This window comes from Antedon mediterranea, chromosome 7 (assembly GCF_964355755.1).
Source record: "Antedon mediterranea chromosome 7, ecAntMedi1.1, whole genome shotgun sequence".
Classification (NCBI taxonomy): Eukaryota; Metazoa; Echinodermata; class Crinoidea; order Comatulida; family Antedonidae; genus Antedon; species Antedon mediterranea.
In genome coordinates this window covers 18,353,754-18,370,558 of record NC_092676.1, presented here as the reverse complement: position 1 = coordinate 18,370,558, position 16,805 = coordinate 18,353,754, and the positions used below count along the sequence as shown (strand labels likewise).

General features: G+C 31.6%; 1 protein-coding gene across 4 annotated transcripts; it reads right to left on the bottom strand.

The window, feature by feature from the left end:
• Window positions 1-2,346: 2,346 nt before the first annotated feature.
• Window positions 2,347-13,308, bottom strand: LOC140054502 (arylsulfatase J-like). 4 transcript variants are annotated; one of them, XM_072099511.1, is made up of 11 exons: window positions 12,854-13,308; window positions 12,179-12,301; window positions 11,481-11,640; window positions 10,857-10,969; window positions 7,399-7,527; window positions 6,493-6,618; window positions 6,102-6,228; window positions 5,522-5,876; window positions 4,687-4,838; window positions 4,089-4,250; window positions 2,347-3,578 (listed from the first exon to the last, which is right to left on the bottom strand). In XM_072099511.1, the coding sequence occupies exons 2-11, from the start codon at window positions 12,296-12,298 to the stop codon at window positions 3,427-3,429; spliced, it is 1,596 nt and encodes a 531-aa protein (XP_071955612.1). In that variant the 5' UTR covers window positions 12,299-12,301; window positions 12,854-13,308; the 3' UTR covers window positions 2,347-3,426. The 4 variants fall into 4 exon arrangements, with proteins under 4 accessions (XP_071955612.1, XP_071955613.1, XP_071955614.1 ...); XM_072099512.1 differs by lacking the exons at window positions 7,399-7,527; window positions 10,857-10,969 and adding exons at window positions 9,390-9,512; window positions 9,971-10,083; XM_072099513.1 differs by lacking the exon at window positions 12,179-12,301 and having other exon boundaries at window positions 12,854-12,939.
• Window positions 13,309-16,805: the final 3,497 nt, after the last annotated feature.

Genomic DNA, 16,805 nt, shown 5'->3' with positions numbered 1-16,805 from the left:
GTAGTGGTTGTCAAGTCTGCTTAACAACACGCAGAAGGTCCCGGTTGTTCGAGCCCTGGCGAAACCTATTTTTCTTTAACTTTATGGTGAAATATACTGTATACGTAATATGATATAGAGTATATCTCGTTTTATTACTCGGGGTACCTGAGTCTAGGACTCTCATCTTTTCCTCTTCTTCTACCATCCACACACTATTGAGCAAAAAGTGCGATTTATAAAGTACTACTCCCCCCTTATTCGTTGTAGTATTGAGCTCGGATTTAGCATGAATATACTACAGGGACATGTCCTCAAAGCTATAGAGCCGGATTTTTTAATTTCAAACCGGATGCAGCCATATCACGTCTCGAAGATGGTACCGTATAGCCGTATTCGGTAGCGCGGTTAGTGATGTGTATGTGACGTTACATCCGGTCTTATGACGTCATTACAGCTTCTTTCGCTGTACCCCGAGTATTGCACATTCGTGCTTGTTTCATTCCTTTTTGTCTTTACATTGCTATTTTTACAGTTTTATTAGGCCTAGCCTAGGCTAGTATGTTTGTTATGTATGTTTTTTAACCTATTCTAAAAATAGGACATGTAAAAAAGGTGCTACCTAGGCTAGTAGGCCTAGGCCTATACCTGATGTTTTTATCCTGTATAAATATATTTAAATAAATTAAATAAATGTACCTATTGACAAGCTGTTGTTGTTTCTGTTGGTTTAGCGTTACCATTATGATAAACACAGCTTACGGCTTCGTCGCCATCGCGTTTGCGCGGCGTCCTCCTCCTAGCTGGAGGAGTACGAGTCATAAAACAACATTTTTAAAACTTAAGACCTCAAATAGGCATTAGGCCTGTTAAAAGCATGATTCGTTGGTTTTTATACAGAAGTCATATTTTGCAATTAAAATTACAAATTTCATGGTAATGTCTAAGTGTAGACCGCGTAGAAAGCAGATTTTGAACAATAAACTTCGATAACAGCTTCCTGCCAAAAAATATGTTTTTTCTTTTGAATTGCGATGGCAACTAAATGTATGTTTCTAAGCGCGCAAATTCTATTTCAGCGCGCCACGTTTGAAAGAACATAATTTTTTGCAGTGTCTTTATTGTGACGAATGCGCGTGCACAACAACCACAAACATTTCATTGAAGTATTACTACAAAGCAAAAGTGACATGAGGCCAACAGTTATATTACATTACATTAGCGGTAACTTTTTTTAAGTACGTCACCTGCGTTTCATGGAGATTTTTCGGTGGAACACAAAAACATTGAATGCCACGTTTTGTATTCATTATCACGACATTGTAAAAAAACAATTGTGATTTGAAATAATAATAAATAACATAAAAAATGATTACAATTCTACAAGCAAGAAACGAATTCTTAACCTCGAATTATGTCAATTACTGAATTACTTATTAATGAATAATGAATAACTCATTAATTGTTGGATTGGTGATACAAATATTATTTTTAGTCGCGTGGACGCGACTCTATAGTTCACTATGTCGGTCGGTCGGTCGGTCGGTCGGTCTGTCTGTCTGTCGGTCCGGTATCACTATGCGTTTTATCGCTTTCTGACCGTATCTTGATATCAGTTTAATCTAGCTAAGTAAATTTTTCACAGTATATTCCTTATGGCCAGGAATCGATGTGGTTATGTTTTCACGGTGCGCAATAAAAAATGACGCGGTCTACGCACAATTTAACGAAATCACGTTTGTAATCATATCTTCACAACCATGAATCACAATTAAATAAAATTTGGTACTCATAAATTTCAGGGCATAAATCATCATATGGCAATACAATTACGTGCGTAGCGCATGTAACGCATGCGTACGCGCGCTTAAAATTTTCAAAATTTATTTTCGATGAAATAAGAATACGTTTCAGGCAATTTTAAGCGTTTACAAAATTGCCATGAGTGCGCAGATTTTTGCGCGCGCACTGCGCGTTAAATGTTATTGCGCACTCTTTTTGCCGATTTCTGTTTTCTTGACTTACTTTTCAACTCGAAATTACGTTATACGAGCACGTCAAAAGTGACAAGATACGCACGTGTAAATTAAAAAAATATAAATGTTTTTAAACATTTTCAACATTTTTAAACATGTTCAGTAATATCGGTCAGTTTGTAGGTTGGTCGGTCGGTCGGTAAACAATAATGAGCACGCGACTGCAGCCATCTATGGCCTTGTTTTAAGACGATGTGGTTCTTATTGTTAGGCCACTACGCATCAATGAAGTAATCACTGACGATAAATTACTTAAATTTCTTTTTTTCAATCGATTTTATTGTTGACAAAAAAAAAATCATAATTAAAAATTATTGAACATTAAATGATGAATACAAATCTTGTAGAAAAACCCTTCTTCTACAGTAGAAAAATAGATATATATTATGTCCAGTAATAATGTAAGATTAAATTGTACATTTCTATAAATAAATTCAAAAATATGCAAATGAGTTGTTGGAGATTAGCTGGAGATCTTTTTGTCCGATTGTAGTGTACAATATACAAGGAACTGTTGCATGCAACGGATGGCAAGCTGGTGCATAGAATACCTAAATACATGACACTTGGCCGAAATCAAAAGATGTATTTTGTCCGTTTAGAATGATATAGGTAGCCTAGTATCGTTTAAAGGAAGTTGACGAAAGAACTATTAACATTAGCATGGTATATTGTGTTTAGTAACCAAGTATTCTAACTCTATTACATGGTTTAATATTGCAATTTATACGTTGATTTTATAATCATGGTAACTATAATTTAAATGAACAATAAATGAATTTTAAAAAACAATTTTTAAAAAGTAACCCTATTGTAGAAAGGAAAATTTATGTACTTTCCAATTCTGTTCTTATCTTGTAACCGGAGCTTTTTATTCCACTATTCAAGCAGACTCCACAAGAGAAATAATCAAAGATACACCTGTCCCCCATACCGGCACAGAGAAAGAGACAATGCCACAGTATCATAAAGTGTACTTGACATGTCATATTGACTAAAGCTCTGTTTACACTATCAAAGTATATGTGATGTGCCCATATATAGACATGATAATGTCATATCACTACCATATTTGGACACATCATACTAGTTTTATAGTGCAGACAGAGCTTTCGGCAGCCGATGATCACAACGTTATCAAATCAGCATCAGCATATTTATTAAACGTTGCACCCATTAGAAACCCATAAAATTATAATTATTTTAAATCTCATTCATTTAAAAATGTTTCTTATTTTATTACTACTAAAACTGTATTTTCCTTTTTGTTTCTGTGTATATGTAATACTACATTTTAAAAATTAGATTAGAATTTTGTTTTTATTTCACTAATTATTGAGGTAATTGTAGTACTGTATTAATTATTTATCAAGGAAATGCTAAAATGAAAAGAAAAAAAAACCTCCAAAATTTACACTTCGTTAAATTGTGTTAGATTTATCCAAGGAACCCAGTTTCCTCCATGTAATCTGGGATCAGCATTGACATCTTCAGGCTTGTTAGCTGCTGGTACCACTGTTGGTAGAAGTTCAGCTATCCTGGCTTGCAGTTTGGAAACAATGTCTACAAAAAGACAAAATATATTGTATCTACAATCTTGAAGCTGTTATTGAAACAAACATGGCACCAGCAAGGAAAATCAGACTTGGGAAAATCAAAATCAATTTTTTTTATATTATATTAAAATAATTTTTTTCTAAAAAAGATCATTATTATTATGTTACCAAAAGTAATGTGATTACAATTTTTGTTTTTACAATTCAGATTTCTTACAGTCACTTCAAACTAAAGTTCCAAACTTTAAACAAATAATTAGGCTAAAATCTTAAAAAGATCACCTTTTTAATGAAAAACAAAATAGGTTTTTTAAACAAAACTTCTATGTTAAATGTGTTTCAACTCTGATTTGGCTTGCAGACAAAATATAATCGACAATCTCCAAGCTGTCACTACTGAAACAAATATGGCACCAGCAAGGAAAATCAGACATCATTTGGAAAAATCACATAAATCGTTTGACATTTTAAACTTTAATGGTATCAAAATCACAAATAATTGTATTCTTTTGCCTACCTGGATGTTGCGCAGCAATGTTGATATATTCACAAGCATCATTTCTAATATTGAACAAACATGGTGCTTTGAATGGCTGACAGTTTGTCTCTACATCTGGTGGCTTTGGTGGACAGTGCACTACAGCTGCTTGCGGGTTTACATTTACGGGTATTACAAAGTCTGGCGGAAAGAAAATTTAATTACTGTATTATTACTATTCTGACTGAAAAAAATTAGTTTGAAAGAGGAAATGTCAACATTCACTAAGGTACATATTCCAATCAGAAAATTCAATAATATGAGAAAACACACAGCAGAATATTTTATTTTTAATAATTAATTACAAAGATGAACAAGAACTATTTACAAGTAATTAGGAAAAGATGGTATAAAGTACAAACACACACAGGTAGATATCTGCTATGAATATATGCCAGTAAGTGGACACAGACTTACAATGACCGTCCAGAAACATCATTGATATTATTTTAGTTGTAAATTTTAAGCTGGGACTTCTACGAGCTATAGAGCTTCATTGTCTCTTTAGAAGCCCCACCGAATTAATAAATAAATTTTAAAAAAATGAATAAGAAAAATAAAAAATAAGATACTGTACCTTCATCCTCGTCTTTAGTTGGATACCAGCCATCCCATGATCCATTGTAGTTGCTATTGACAACAAGCTTATAGTCTCCCATCCTGATGGCTGAGAAGTTGCCAACTGTATCAATATTGTGAATGACCTCTTTTCTTGGGCTTGTCACACCACTATATAAACACACACATTCATCAATTTAAAATTTAAAAAGTCATCAAATTATCACAAATATCAGAAAAGATTGTTCAATTTAGCAAAGAGGTACCCAAAATTGAATAAATAAGTAACAAAATGTACGTTTTGTTACAGTATTTTAATTTAGTAAATGAAACATGAATATAAATATATGAACATAAATAAAATTGTTCCAATATCCAAGATACTGTATAAAAATATTGTAGTTTCTGCATGTAAAGATAAGTGATGATGCAGTAGTAACAAGTAGAAAAGTAGTATTTAAACAACATAACATACTGTAGATTATTTGCAAAACAAAAGGACTTTCAGATACTGTGAGTGTGTACTGTTTGCCAAGCAACTGATACTTCAGACATAAAGTATATTGTTGTTTCAGACAATTTGCCACTATAGACTTTGCTCTTTTTTGGTCATCCTTCCATTTTTGCTTATATTCATGACACTTGTTTATATTGAAAATAAAAAATGAAACTGAAAATATAGGTCAAAGGTTTCTAGAGTTTCAGCTGGCCCTGAACATAAAAATCTCCCAAGGTTCCACACATGCATATCGGCCATTCATTCTGAAATCCTGACCTGCTGGAATACCAGACTTATTTGGCCATCACGGGTTGTTTGTAAGGTCTGTGTTGAGCTGATGTGTTTGTGTACAAACCTTGATATAGTTTCCCACTGGTTGTATCCATCCAAGTTCTTTAGTTTACTTGTATCTCCACCAGCCAAGTGATAAATCGTTGGCAACCAGTCACAGACATGCACAAGGTCTTCAGAAATTCTACCAGGTTTCTTTAAGAAAGGACTATTAACCAAACCAACACCGCGAACACCTCCCTCCCACAAAGTTGCTTTGACGCCACGTAGAGGGAAGTTACTTGCACAGTTGTAGTCGAACCCACAAACGGGGCCGCCGTTGTCAGTCGTGAAAAAGATTACTGAATTATTGTAGAGTCCGGTCTCTTTTAAACTGGCAGTGACATTTCCAACAGCATCATCAAGTGCCGAAACCATTGCTATTGAAAAAAAAATATCTTCTGTGAGTATTTACTTAGGCAAAAATAAAACAGCACATTCTCAACTTCCATAAAAAATTGGGTCATTTTCTTTCAGTATGATTGATGGCAAGTGCTTGTAATTTCTTCGGATTGTTGGAGATAATAAAGTTTTCTTATGTATTATGGGGCATCATGTAACACCATCTCTGTATTACAAGTCAGCTTAATTGCTACTTGACTTACCAGCATATACTTTTCTTTGCTTATTTTGTATGTATGGGAATCTATCGATATACTTCTGAGGAGCCTGTAATGGATCATCTTCATTGGCACTATGAACAGCTTGGAATGGCAAATACAAGAACAGTGGCTAAAAAGAGTTTTCAAAAATTAAAACTATAGTCTTTCTAATTTTAATCATTACTGTTGTACATAGAGATACTGTTTTTGCCGATGCTTCTTTAAAATAGAGCATATTGTATTAGAAGATGCTATATTCTCACAACCTGGACAATGGATAGTAATGGCAAAATAGAGAGACTTCATCTTTACTTTTTTTTAGAAAGCTTTACAAGATAATTTGGTTATTTATTAATTTAATTAGCAAACACTTTGAAATGTGTTCAAACTCTACCTTTGAAGTGTCATGGTTCTTCAAAATATTTATAGCTGCATCTGCGTAGAGCTCAGTAGAATACTGTCCAAATTCAGGTTTGTACACTTCACCATTCTTATGGAAGTCATATCCCCAGAATGCATGCTGGCAAATTAACATCAACAGTGTTACTAAATTGTTTGTTATATTTAGAATGCGGCATGCACAATAAAAACGATCAAATAAAAAAAGCAATACAATAAAATATGTATAGAAGAAGAACTAAAAAACATGAGTAAGCATAAACAGACAAAACTAAATTCAGAAAGTACAGTAATGTATAGAACAGAGTGTTATATACAGTATTTGTCAGGGATTTGCTATAAATTTGACCGTAACAGTATTGAACTCATACAGTATAAATAAAGGTAATATTAAAGTTGTTATCTGTGATTACATACATACAAACAATTTAGACTTAAAGTTAAATCCATCAACAACAATTAGGGCCTCTGCAGGCAGACAAGAGCACCTATAATGGCAGTGAATTAGAATACATCCAACTCATTTTATATTAGTGAACCAAATAACCATGTATATCATAAAGTGTTAATATAAAAATAAAACCAAGAGAATTCAAATCAGTCCTCTGCTAATACCATTATCGATACACTATGAGACACCAATTTCTTTTATAATGTATTTATATACACAGAAACAACAGCTTAACATCCTTTAAAGGAAGAGACAATTAGAATATTACATATTTTGTCTATCCTCCATGATGACAAGATGGCACTGATATCAAACTCTCCCTATACACAATATAGCTCCATATTGCTTGAAACATAAGACCACAGAACACAATTTTAGCCTAGAATACTTCAGGTACAGAGCCAACTGTACTATGAGGATAACCAGGTTTTGACAGCATAACATACTCACTTTATCTCCTGCAATGTGTTCATTTGATGTATGCACAAAGTAATCTTCTTTACCCGTGTAGTAGCCCAAATGGTAGTCAAAGCCACGATACGTGGGCGTGTACTCTTTGGCAAAGAATCCTAAATGCCACTGAACATGACAAATGATTGATGATAAAATCAATGGATAGTTTTGCAATAGTTTATGTTTGGATCAATTAAAGCTTTAAACTGGCTATTATTTTTAAAAAGTTTAAGTTACTGTGTAATGTTAAAAAATGACAATATCTGCAATATTAAATTAAATTGTTCATAAAATATTAATACAATGAATATTTTATAGTGATATTATTAAAATTATTTTTAGAAGTCTTTAGTCATTTCATGTCATTCTAAATGCATTTTTCAATTTAAATTTAGCAAAATAAAATTAGGATGTTCTGCTAAGGTCTCAAAAACTAAAAGGTGGCAATATACATGATACTCAACATAACCATACAGTATAACAAAAATCCTGGTATTTGACAAGAAGTAACCCTTGAACACTGGGATTAATAGACAAGAAGTAACCCTTGAACACTGGGATTAATAGACAAGTACCTTATTAAGAATCGACCACACACATTATGTGTCGCACATCTAAATACTATACTTCACATCAAAATACACCATGCTATAAAAATAAACAATACAACAAATTATAATTGAAGACTACAATGCTACTTAGACAATTGAAACAATTCATGAATAGGCTGCAGCAGTATTCATTATCTCCAGATGAGATGTTAAGTTGTTGGTCATGTGTGCAATATTACATTTCATTTCATTTCATTTATTTCGTCTCACATAATTATAACAAAAAAAAACAAACAATAGAGAGAGACCGGATTCCCAAAAGCGAACTAAATCAAACTATCAAGTGGGTCTCCATTTCTTATAGTAAAGACAGTTTAACTAATAATACTATAGTAAACCTTTGATACAAAGTAGGGATTATCCTGTACATTAGAAGAAACTGGCCAACTAGATATCATACACTTTTCTATTCTGGACTTCAAAAATCTATTTCACCAACTGGTAAAACCAAGATAGGCACTTGAAGCAGCACTAAAACCTCTGGTAAATACATGCTGTGTATTGATTTAGAACTTACAAAAACCATGCAGAAAACTGTTTATATCAAAGCTCTGTCTCTACACTACTAAACTAGTTTGACAAAAAAAAGTGTGATGGCCCAAATATGGTAGTGATATGACATATCACATTTTTTTGTCACATAAAGTTTGATAGTGTAGACAGAGCTAAAGAAGCAGTATGGAAAAGATGACAACTTTTAGAGATTAGACATCCCTCTCCATCAAAACAAAAATATCTATAATCATAAAAAATGCTAATATAGAATTAAACATTCAAATCTCTAGCTGTAGTTTGGTAAATTTTATGTGATCGCAAAAATGAGGTATTAACCTCCCACAGGTGGAGAATTTATGTCTGGTAAAATTATACAATTAATATGATGAATCAATAAAATAATTGAAAAAGGTAAACAAATGAACCAATGAAAAAAATAATTAAAAGAAAGGGAAGGAAAATATAATTATTATATAGGAAACAGTCATGCATAAATTTAAAAACACAAGAGAGAAGTTGATTTGCAAAAGCCAAGTATTTACTATTATATCACTGACAGCCAAACTGTTTCAGTATTATATGTAAATTATGTGAACAAATATTATTCACTTCACACGCCATCTAGTATTAAGATATTTATACATCTTTCTTCTACCAGCAAAAATAGCGACTAGTTTACATATGTAAATGGCATTCAAACGAATACAAATTCCTTAAAATAATATGGAATTTCTGTCATATTCCTCAAATTTGTTTTGAATTTTGTTTGTCAAATTTAAACAATTTTATTTCAGATGCTTGTCTTGTTTTTTAACCCAGCTGACTTATGCAAGGAATATTTTAGTTACCGGCTGTTGCAAATCAAATCCCTCAATATTATACCTTGGAGAAGTTGAATGAGGAGGTGTGTTCCCAATAGTCCTCTTTTCCTAGGTAATATCCAAAACTTGAATCAAATCCTCGATTTATTGGGAGATATTCTTTGGCAAAATGACCTAAATGCCACTGTTGACATACAAAAAGAGTCCATTTGAGCATTAGAGTTTGCACTTTCCATGAACATCATACTGTACATTTTTTTTTCTCTTAAAAGGTATTTCTTAATGAAGTCATTGTTGTACTGTCTATTGAGTTTTCAAAGAAAAATACATGTTTGAGCTTTTTGTCTTTTCCCGATTGAACATAATTGAATATCTATTATAATTTATAGTAATGAATTTATTTTTAATGTATTTAATTTTTGTATTGTGTTCGAGGCTTCTGTGATGAATATTCATTCGCGACAGACGTCTGCCAAAAACATTACAATATATTCAATTTTTTGATATACTGTACAGTATATAATGTATCCTTTCTTTTTATTAGGGTGACTGCTTGTGATTGTCATATTTATTTTTGTTGTAATTATATTTTATAATTTACTTTTTAATTGGAATAAACATTATCTTTTTATAAAAACCTACCTTGCCAACCATGTGGTTTTCATAACCAAGTTGGCGTAAGTGTTCAGGGATAGTGGTCTCATTTGGCCTAAGTCCATCTGGCTGGGCAGCCGTTATTACACTATGAAATAAGCCTGAAAAGCACAATTTTACGGGTCAAAGGGTAAAGTCAAAACAGACTACTATTGATGAACTGAAGTTATTATTTTTATTTATTTCTACACATTTTGTAAGATTTCATATTGTTTCTAAACATGTATAATAATTATGTCGTGATGCAAAAAATGTTGCTGATGCAGAACCCCATTCCTCTTCCAAACCTTCCAATCGGATCAGATGACGAAAAAGCTATTCTTCCAAGATGAAAAATGCTCGAAGCGTAATCGAAATACAAACACAATATTCAAACAAGTTCTCGATAATGTTGGAATGGTCAGCCAAGCCTTCATTAACAACTCGAAGGGCCGCTTATTTTGAATCTGCATTATTTATTATATGCCATCTAGAACACTCTGTCAGTTTACAGATTACATTTTTGTATTGTATTGTAATTATGGGCTTCTCAATAATACAAGCAAAGCGACAAGCATTCAAACTCATGATCTCAACAGTGGCGTAACGGCTATGAGCGCTCACTGGCTAAACCCAGAGTTGGAGGGCCACTTAGGGTTCCTAAACCAGGGGCCTCTGCGTTACGCCACTGGATCTCAAGATCAATGTCCAACACTCCTCACCCAGTTGAATGTAAACTGATGCTTAACATTCTACAGAATAACACTTGAGTACCTTAGCAGAAACATCAACTTTTTAACTGTTGTTGCAGATCATGATTGTTATAAATGAAAGGACTAAAGACTTCCTCAAACTTGGTAATTAAACACAACTTAGTTAATTAGTAATAACACACCTTTCCAATCATTACTGTGGAATAATTTAAGTCATGAAGATACTGAGCAACAGTGGTCTCATTTGGTCTGAGGCCAAATGGCTCTTGACCCATAATAACGTTATGATACAATCCTGTCAAGATATAAGACTACCATAAAATAAATATCATCAATGGACCTGGTTCCGCTTAAAATACCACACTACAAATACCAGAACAAATATTAACAAAAGTAGTGTTTTGCATTGCGGCTACTAAGAATTGGCCTTTTTTTCTGAAAAAATCTTTTTGGATTTATTTTAGTACAATATAAAAACTTTTTTAAAGCTCAAATAAAATAAACCAATCATTACTGTTTACTGTACAAAATAAACAATCAATTATTATGGTTTAGTATGATGCCGGTTTTGGTATTTGATGCCTAAATTAATTTAAAAAAAAAAACCATGTCTAAATTGTCTCACTTTCAAACTAGTTTGACAAAAAGAGTAGTGATATGGTAGTGATATGCCCAAACATGGTAGTGATATGACATCTTCATATCCATGGGCACATCACAGATAGTGTAGACAGAACTTAAAAAGGAAATTATTCCTAAGATTAGAATTTTCTTACCACAATAAATCATTTTGTATTATAAATTACCTGTATGTATAGGATGTCTGCCTGTCATTATTGCACTACGTGTTGGGGTACAAATTGGCTGCACATAGTAATTGAAGAGAATAACTCCTTCGTATGCTAACTTATCAATATTTGGTGTTGGAATCTGTTCTGAGCCATGGAAACTCACATCATTCCATCCCTAAAGTGACAAATTTGATACTCATTTATGTGAAAAAGAAAAAAATATGACAGTGGATGTGTTCAATGTTGATAACATAAAGCCTTTAGTGCTATTTAATAAACAAGAGACAATAGTATGTTTTGAATAAAATATGACAGTGGATGTGTTCAATGTTGATAACATAAAGCCTTTAGTGCTATTTAATAAACAAGGGACAATAGTATGTTTTAAATAAAATTGGAATATCAGTAGAAAGGGTTTTAAAATGTGTATAATGTTGTTGAATGTACCTGAACATTAAATAAAATACATTCATTTTACAGGAAAATTTGATAAATAATTTTTTTTAATTTTTTTACTTTGGAGGGAGGAGGTGGGGCAGGATGGGTGGGCATGTATATTACATAACTACCAGAGACGGATTCAGTGGCTGGGTAGCACTAGAGGTGCAAGTTTTCCCTTTTTAAATTATAGCTAACATTAAATTATATATATACAAAATTCTTGCATCCGACCCTTGACTAGACATGCTTTTAAAGAATATTTTGCACTTTACCAAGTCATCAGCAACAATAAATATAATATTTGGTTGTTTCTGGGCAGTGACAATCCACACACAAAAAACAGTTAGAAATACTGAGAATAAGCGTCCTTCACTGGTGGTCAACATTTTCATCTACTGTATTAATGAACAAAAAAAGACTTTAGACAAGGCCGTAGCGAGAGGTTAAAAACAGATGAGACAAAGATGCTTTAAATATAATTATTTATATAAAATATGAAGATCTGTGCAAGGAATTGGGATGGGTGGTGAAAATTGAAAATTTCAGACAAGGCGAGAACCTGCTGATTTAGGCATGGGGAGGTAAACGTCTTGGTGAAAGTGGAATTAGTATAACTAACAATACAATAGGCCGAGCTAAATGGTTTCTAGTAGGCTGGTCAACCAGTCTGATCATTGTTGCACCATCCATGTTCTGACGGTTTGTGTCTCAAATATCTATAAAAAAAAATCATATTCTTCTCGGCTACCTAACTCTCTCAACTTATTAAGGCACCCCTAGACATAACATAATACAGTATTATAAATTAATAACCGACATTGGACTGTTATGTGTGTGTTGTGTTGTGTAACTGTAGTAGTAGACAAACAACACAGTATTTGTCGATAAATTAATTTCTCAAGAAACAAGTTTACTGATTCAATTCAACATTTAAGATAAGTACTTACATATATTAAACTAAAATAACATGATTACATTAAAATGGCTAAACAATGGTTTTGCTTGAGGATTTTCGTGAACCAGGCACTCATCTACTTCAGGTATATAAACTATACCAAACTGGCGAGTAAATCATGTTTTACTTTTTAAACCTCGCAACGTCTGGTTGAAAAGGCTACTCGGACCAATAATTTCTATTAGCCTAGGGGTTATTGCGATTTGGACGTTTCTGATTGGCTGTAGCCATGGATTATATTGATTAACACTGTTCTGATTGGTTGTAGCTTTGAATACATCTTCTCGGAACTCGTCCTTATACAATAGCAATTTAGCACAGTGTTTTACTATATAACCAGATAAATAATAGGAAACATTTAATAATTTGATAAATGACATTTAAATAGCAATTTAGGTAAATGTCTTTTGAAATGAAATTAAATAAATTATAACCAATTTGGTTAGAGTAAAACACAATGATAAAGAATAGGAAACATTTAATAATATGATAAATTACATTTACATAGCAATTTAGCACTGTGTTTTACTATAACCAATTTGGTTAGAGTAAAACACAATGATAAAGAATAAGAAACATTTAATAACATGATAAATGACATTTACATAGCAATTTAGCACTGTGTTTTACTATAACCAATTTGGTTAGAGTAAAACACAATGATAAAGAATAGGAAACATTTAATAATATGATATATAACATTTACATAGCAATTTAGCACTGTGTTTTACTATAACCAATTTGGTTAAAGTAAAACACAATGATATAGAATAGGAATTTAATAATATGATATATAACATTTACATAGCAATTTAGCACTGTGTTTTACTATAACCAATTTGGTTAGAGTAAAAAATAATGATAAAGAATAGAAAACATTTAATAATTTGATAAATGACATTCACATAGCAATTTAGCACTGTGTTTTACTACTGTATAACCAATTTGGTTAGAGTAAAACACAATGATAAAGAATAGGAATTTAATAATATGATATATAACATTTACATAGCAATTTAGCACTGTGTTTTACTATAACCAATTTGGTTAGAGTTAAACACAATGATAAAGAATAGGAAACATTTAAAAATATGATAAATGACATTCACATAGCAATTTAGCACTGTGTTTTACTATACCAATTTGGTTATGGTAAAGCACAATGATATAGAATAGGAAACATTTAATAATATGATAAATTACATTTACATAGCAATTTAGCACTGTGTTTTACTATAACCAATTTGGTTAGAGTAAAACACAATGATAAAGAATAAGAAACATTTAATAACATGATAAATGACATTTACATAGCAATTTAGCACTGTGTTTTACTATAACCAATTTGGTTAGAGTAAAACACAATGATAAAGAATAGGAAACATTTAATAATATGATATATAACATTTACATAGCAATTTAGCACTGTGTTTTACTATAACCAATTTGGTTAAAGTAAAACACAATTATATAGAATAGGAATTTAATAATATGATATATAACATTTACATAGCAATTTAGCACTGTGTTTTACTATAACCAATTTGGTTAGAGTAAAACACAATGATAAAGAATAGGAATTTAATAATATGATATATAACATTTACATAGCAATTTAGCACTGTGTTTTACTATAACCAATTTGGTTAGAGTTAAACACAATGATAAAGAATAGGAAACATTTAAAAATATGATAAATGACATTCACATAGCAATTTAGCACTGTGTTTTACTATACCAATTTGATTAGAGTAAAACACAATGATATAGAATAGGAAACATTTAATAACATGATAAATGACATTTACATAGCAATTTAGCACTGTGTTTTACTATACCAATTTGATTAAAGTAAAGCAGAATGATAAAGAATAGGAATTTAATAATATGATAAATGACATTTACATAGCAATTTAGCACTGTGTTTTACTATAACCAATTTGGTTATAGTAAAACACAATGATAAAGAATAGGAAACATTTAATAATATGATAAATGACATTTACATAGCAATTTAGCACTGTGTTTTACTATAACCAATTTGGTTAGAGTAAAACACAATGATAAAGAATAGGAAATATTTAATAATATAATAAATTACATTTACATAGCAATTTAGCACTGTGTTTTACTATAACCAATTTGGTTAAAGTAAAGCAGAATGATATAGAATAGGAAACATTTAATAATATGATATATAACATTTACATAGCAATTTAGCACTGTGTTTTACTATAACCAATTTGGTTAAAGTAAAACACAATGATATAGAATAGGAAACATTTAATAATATAATAAATTACATTTACATAGCAATTTAGCACTGTGTTTTACTATAACCAATTTGGTTATAGTAAAACACAATGATAAAGAATAAGAAACATTTAATAATATGATAAATTACATTTACATAGCAATTTAGCACTGTGTTTTACTATAACCAATTTGGTTAGAGTAAAACACAATGATATAGAATAGGAAACATTTAATAATATAATAAATTACATTTACATAGCAATTTAGCACTGTGTTTTACTACTGTATAACCAATTTGGTTAGAGTAAAACACAATGATAAAGAATAGGAAACATTTAATAATATGATACATTGCTAGCACTGTGTTTTACTATACCAATTTAAAGAATGGATATAATATGATATGATACAATATGATTTTCTCCCAATTAGTAAGACATTTTGGAATACTGCGTGCGTAGTGCACCTAACAAGATCATGTTCGCTATTTAAAACTCACATTTTAAAACCGTAAACGCATAAATTTGCGGACATACTCGTAAAACACACTTCCAGAGATTTAATAATTTTAACAGTACTACAAAATCCATAATATAAAGTAGTATAGATTTGTACAAAAAGAGCAGAACAATTAAATTAACTGTCATTACATCTACTGAACTGTCTCATTACATCTACTGAAAAATTCATCGCGATGAATTTATTTATAATACACCAATCAGATCACACTCAATTAGTATGGAATGCCAGTTTAGGCGATGATAAAATCGCGTCGATGATGCAATGAAAATTGCGTCGATGTGATGAAAATTGCGTCGATGAATATAGTATTGATGTAATGAAAATTTAAGTCGATGTGATGAACATTGCGTCGATGAAAATTGCGTCGATGTAATAAAAATTGCGTTAATGTGACGAAAATTGCGTCGATGAAAATTGCGTCGATGAAAACTGCATCGATGAAAACTGCATCGATGAAAAAAAAAAATTTTCTATCGATGCAGTTTTCATCGATGAAAATTGCGATCTCCCTGCTGGTATGATTTGAATATGATGTCATGGATGCTGGACATCTGAATTTTATGTACTGAACTGGTGGATTAACGGAAGCAATTAGCTAGAAGATATAATGTGTCCGAAAGGACAATAATGGATCCATTGCTAAAATGTGTTGACAATAAATCACTAAAATGTTAATCAGTGCATATATTTCAACATTGTTTTAGTGCGCGCTCACTGTGCGCTTGTCTATAACGCGCGCTAGCGCAAGCGGTAAACATGTTTATCATATCAAAATATTCAGAAACCGTCAATTTTTAGCAACATAATAACATTAACATCATTATTAACATCATCATTTACTTTACTAGTAGTCATTTTCATCATTGATTGAATTAAAACCATTTGGAATTTTCATAATCAATTAAATTCATCACATCAATTTTCATCGATGCAGTTTTCATCGACGCAATTTTCATCGATGCAGTTTTCATCGACGCAATTTTCATCGACGCAATTTTCATCGATGCAATTTTCATCGACGCAAAATGTAAATTGCGTCGACGCAATCTACATTGCATCGACGCAATCTACATTGCGTCGATGCAATTTTCATCGACGCAATTTCATCATCGACGCAATTTTTATCATCGCCAAAAACTTGTGTAAAACGGCGTTCCATAATTAGT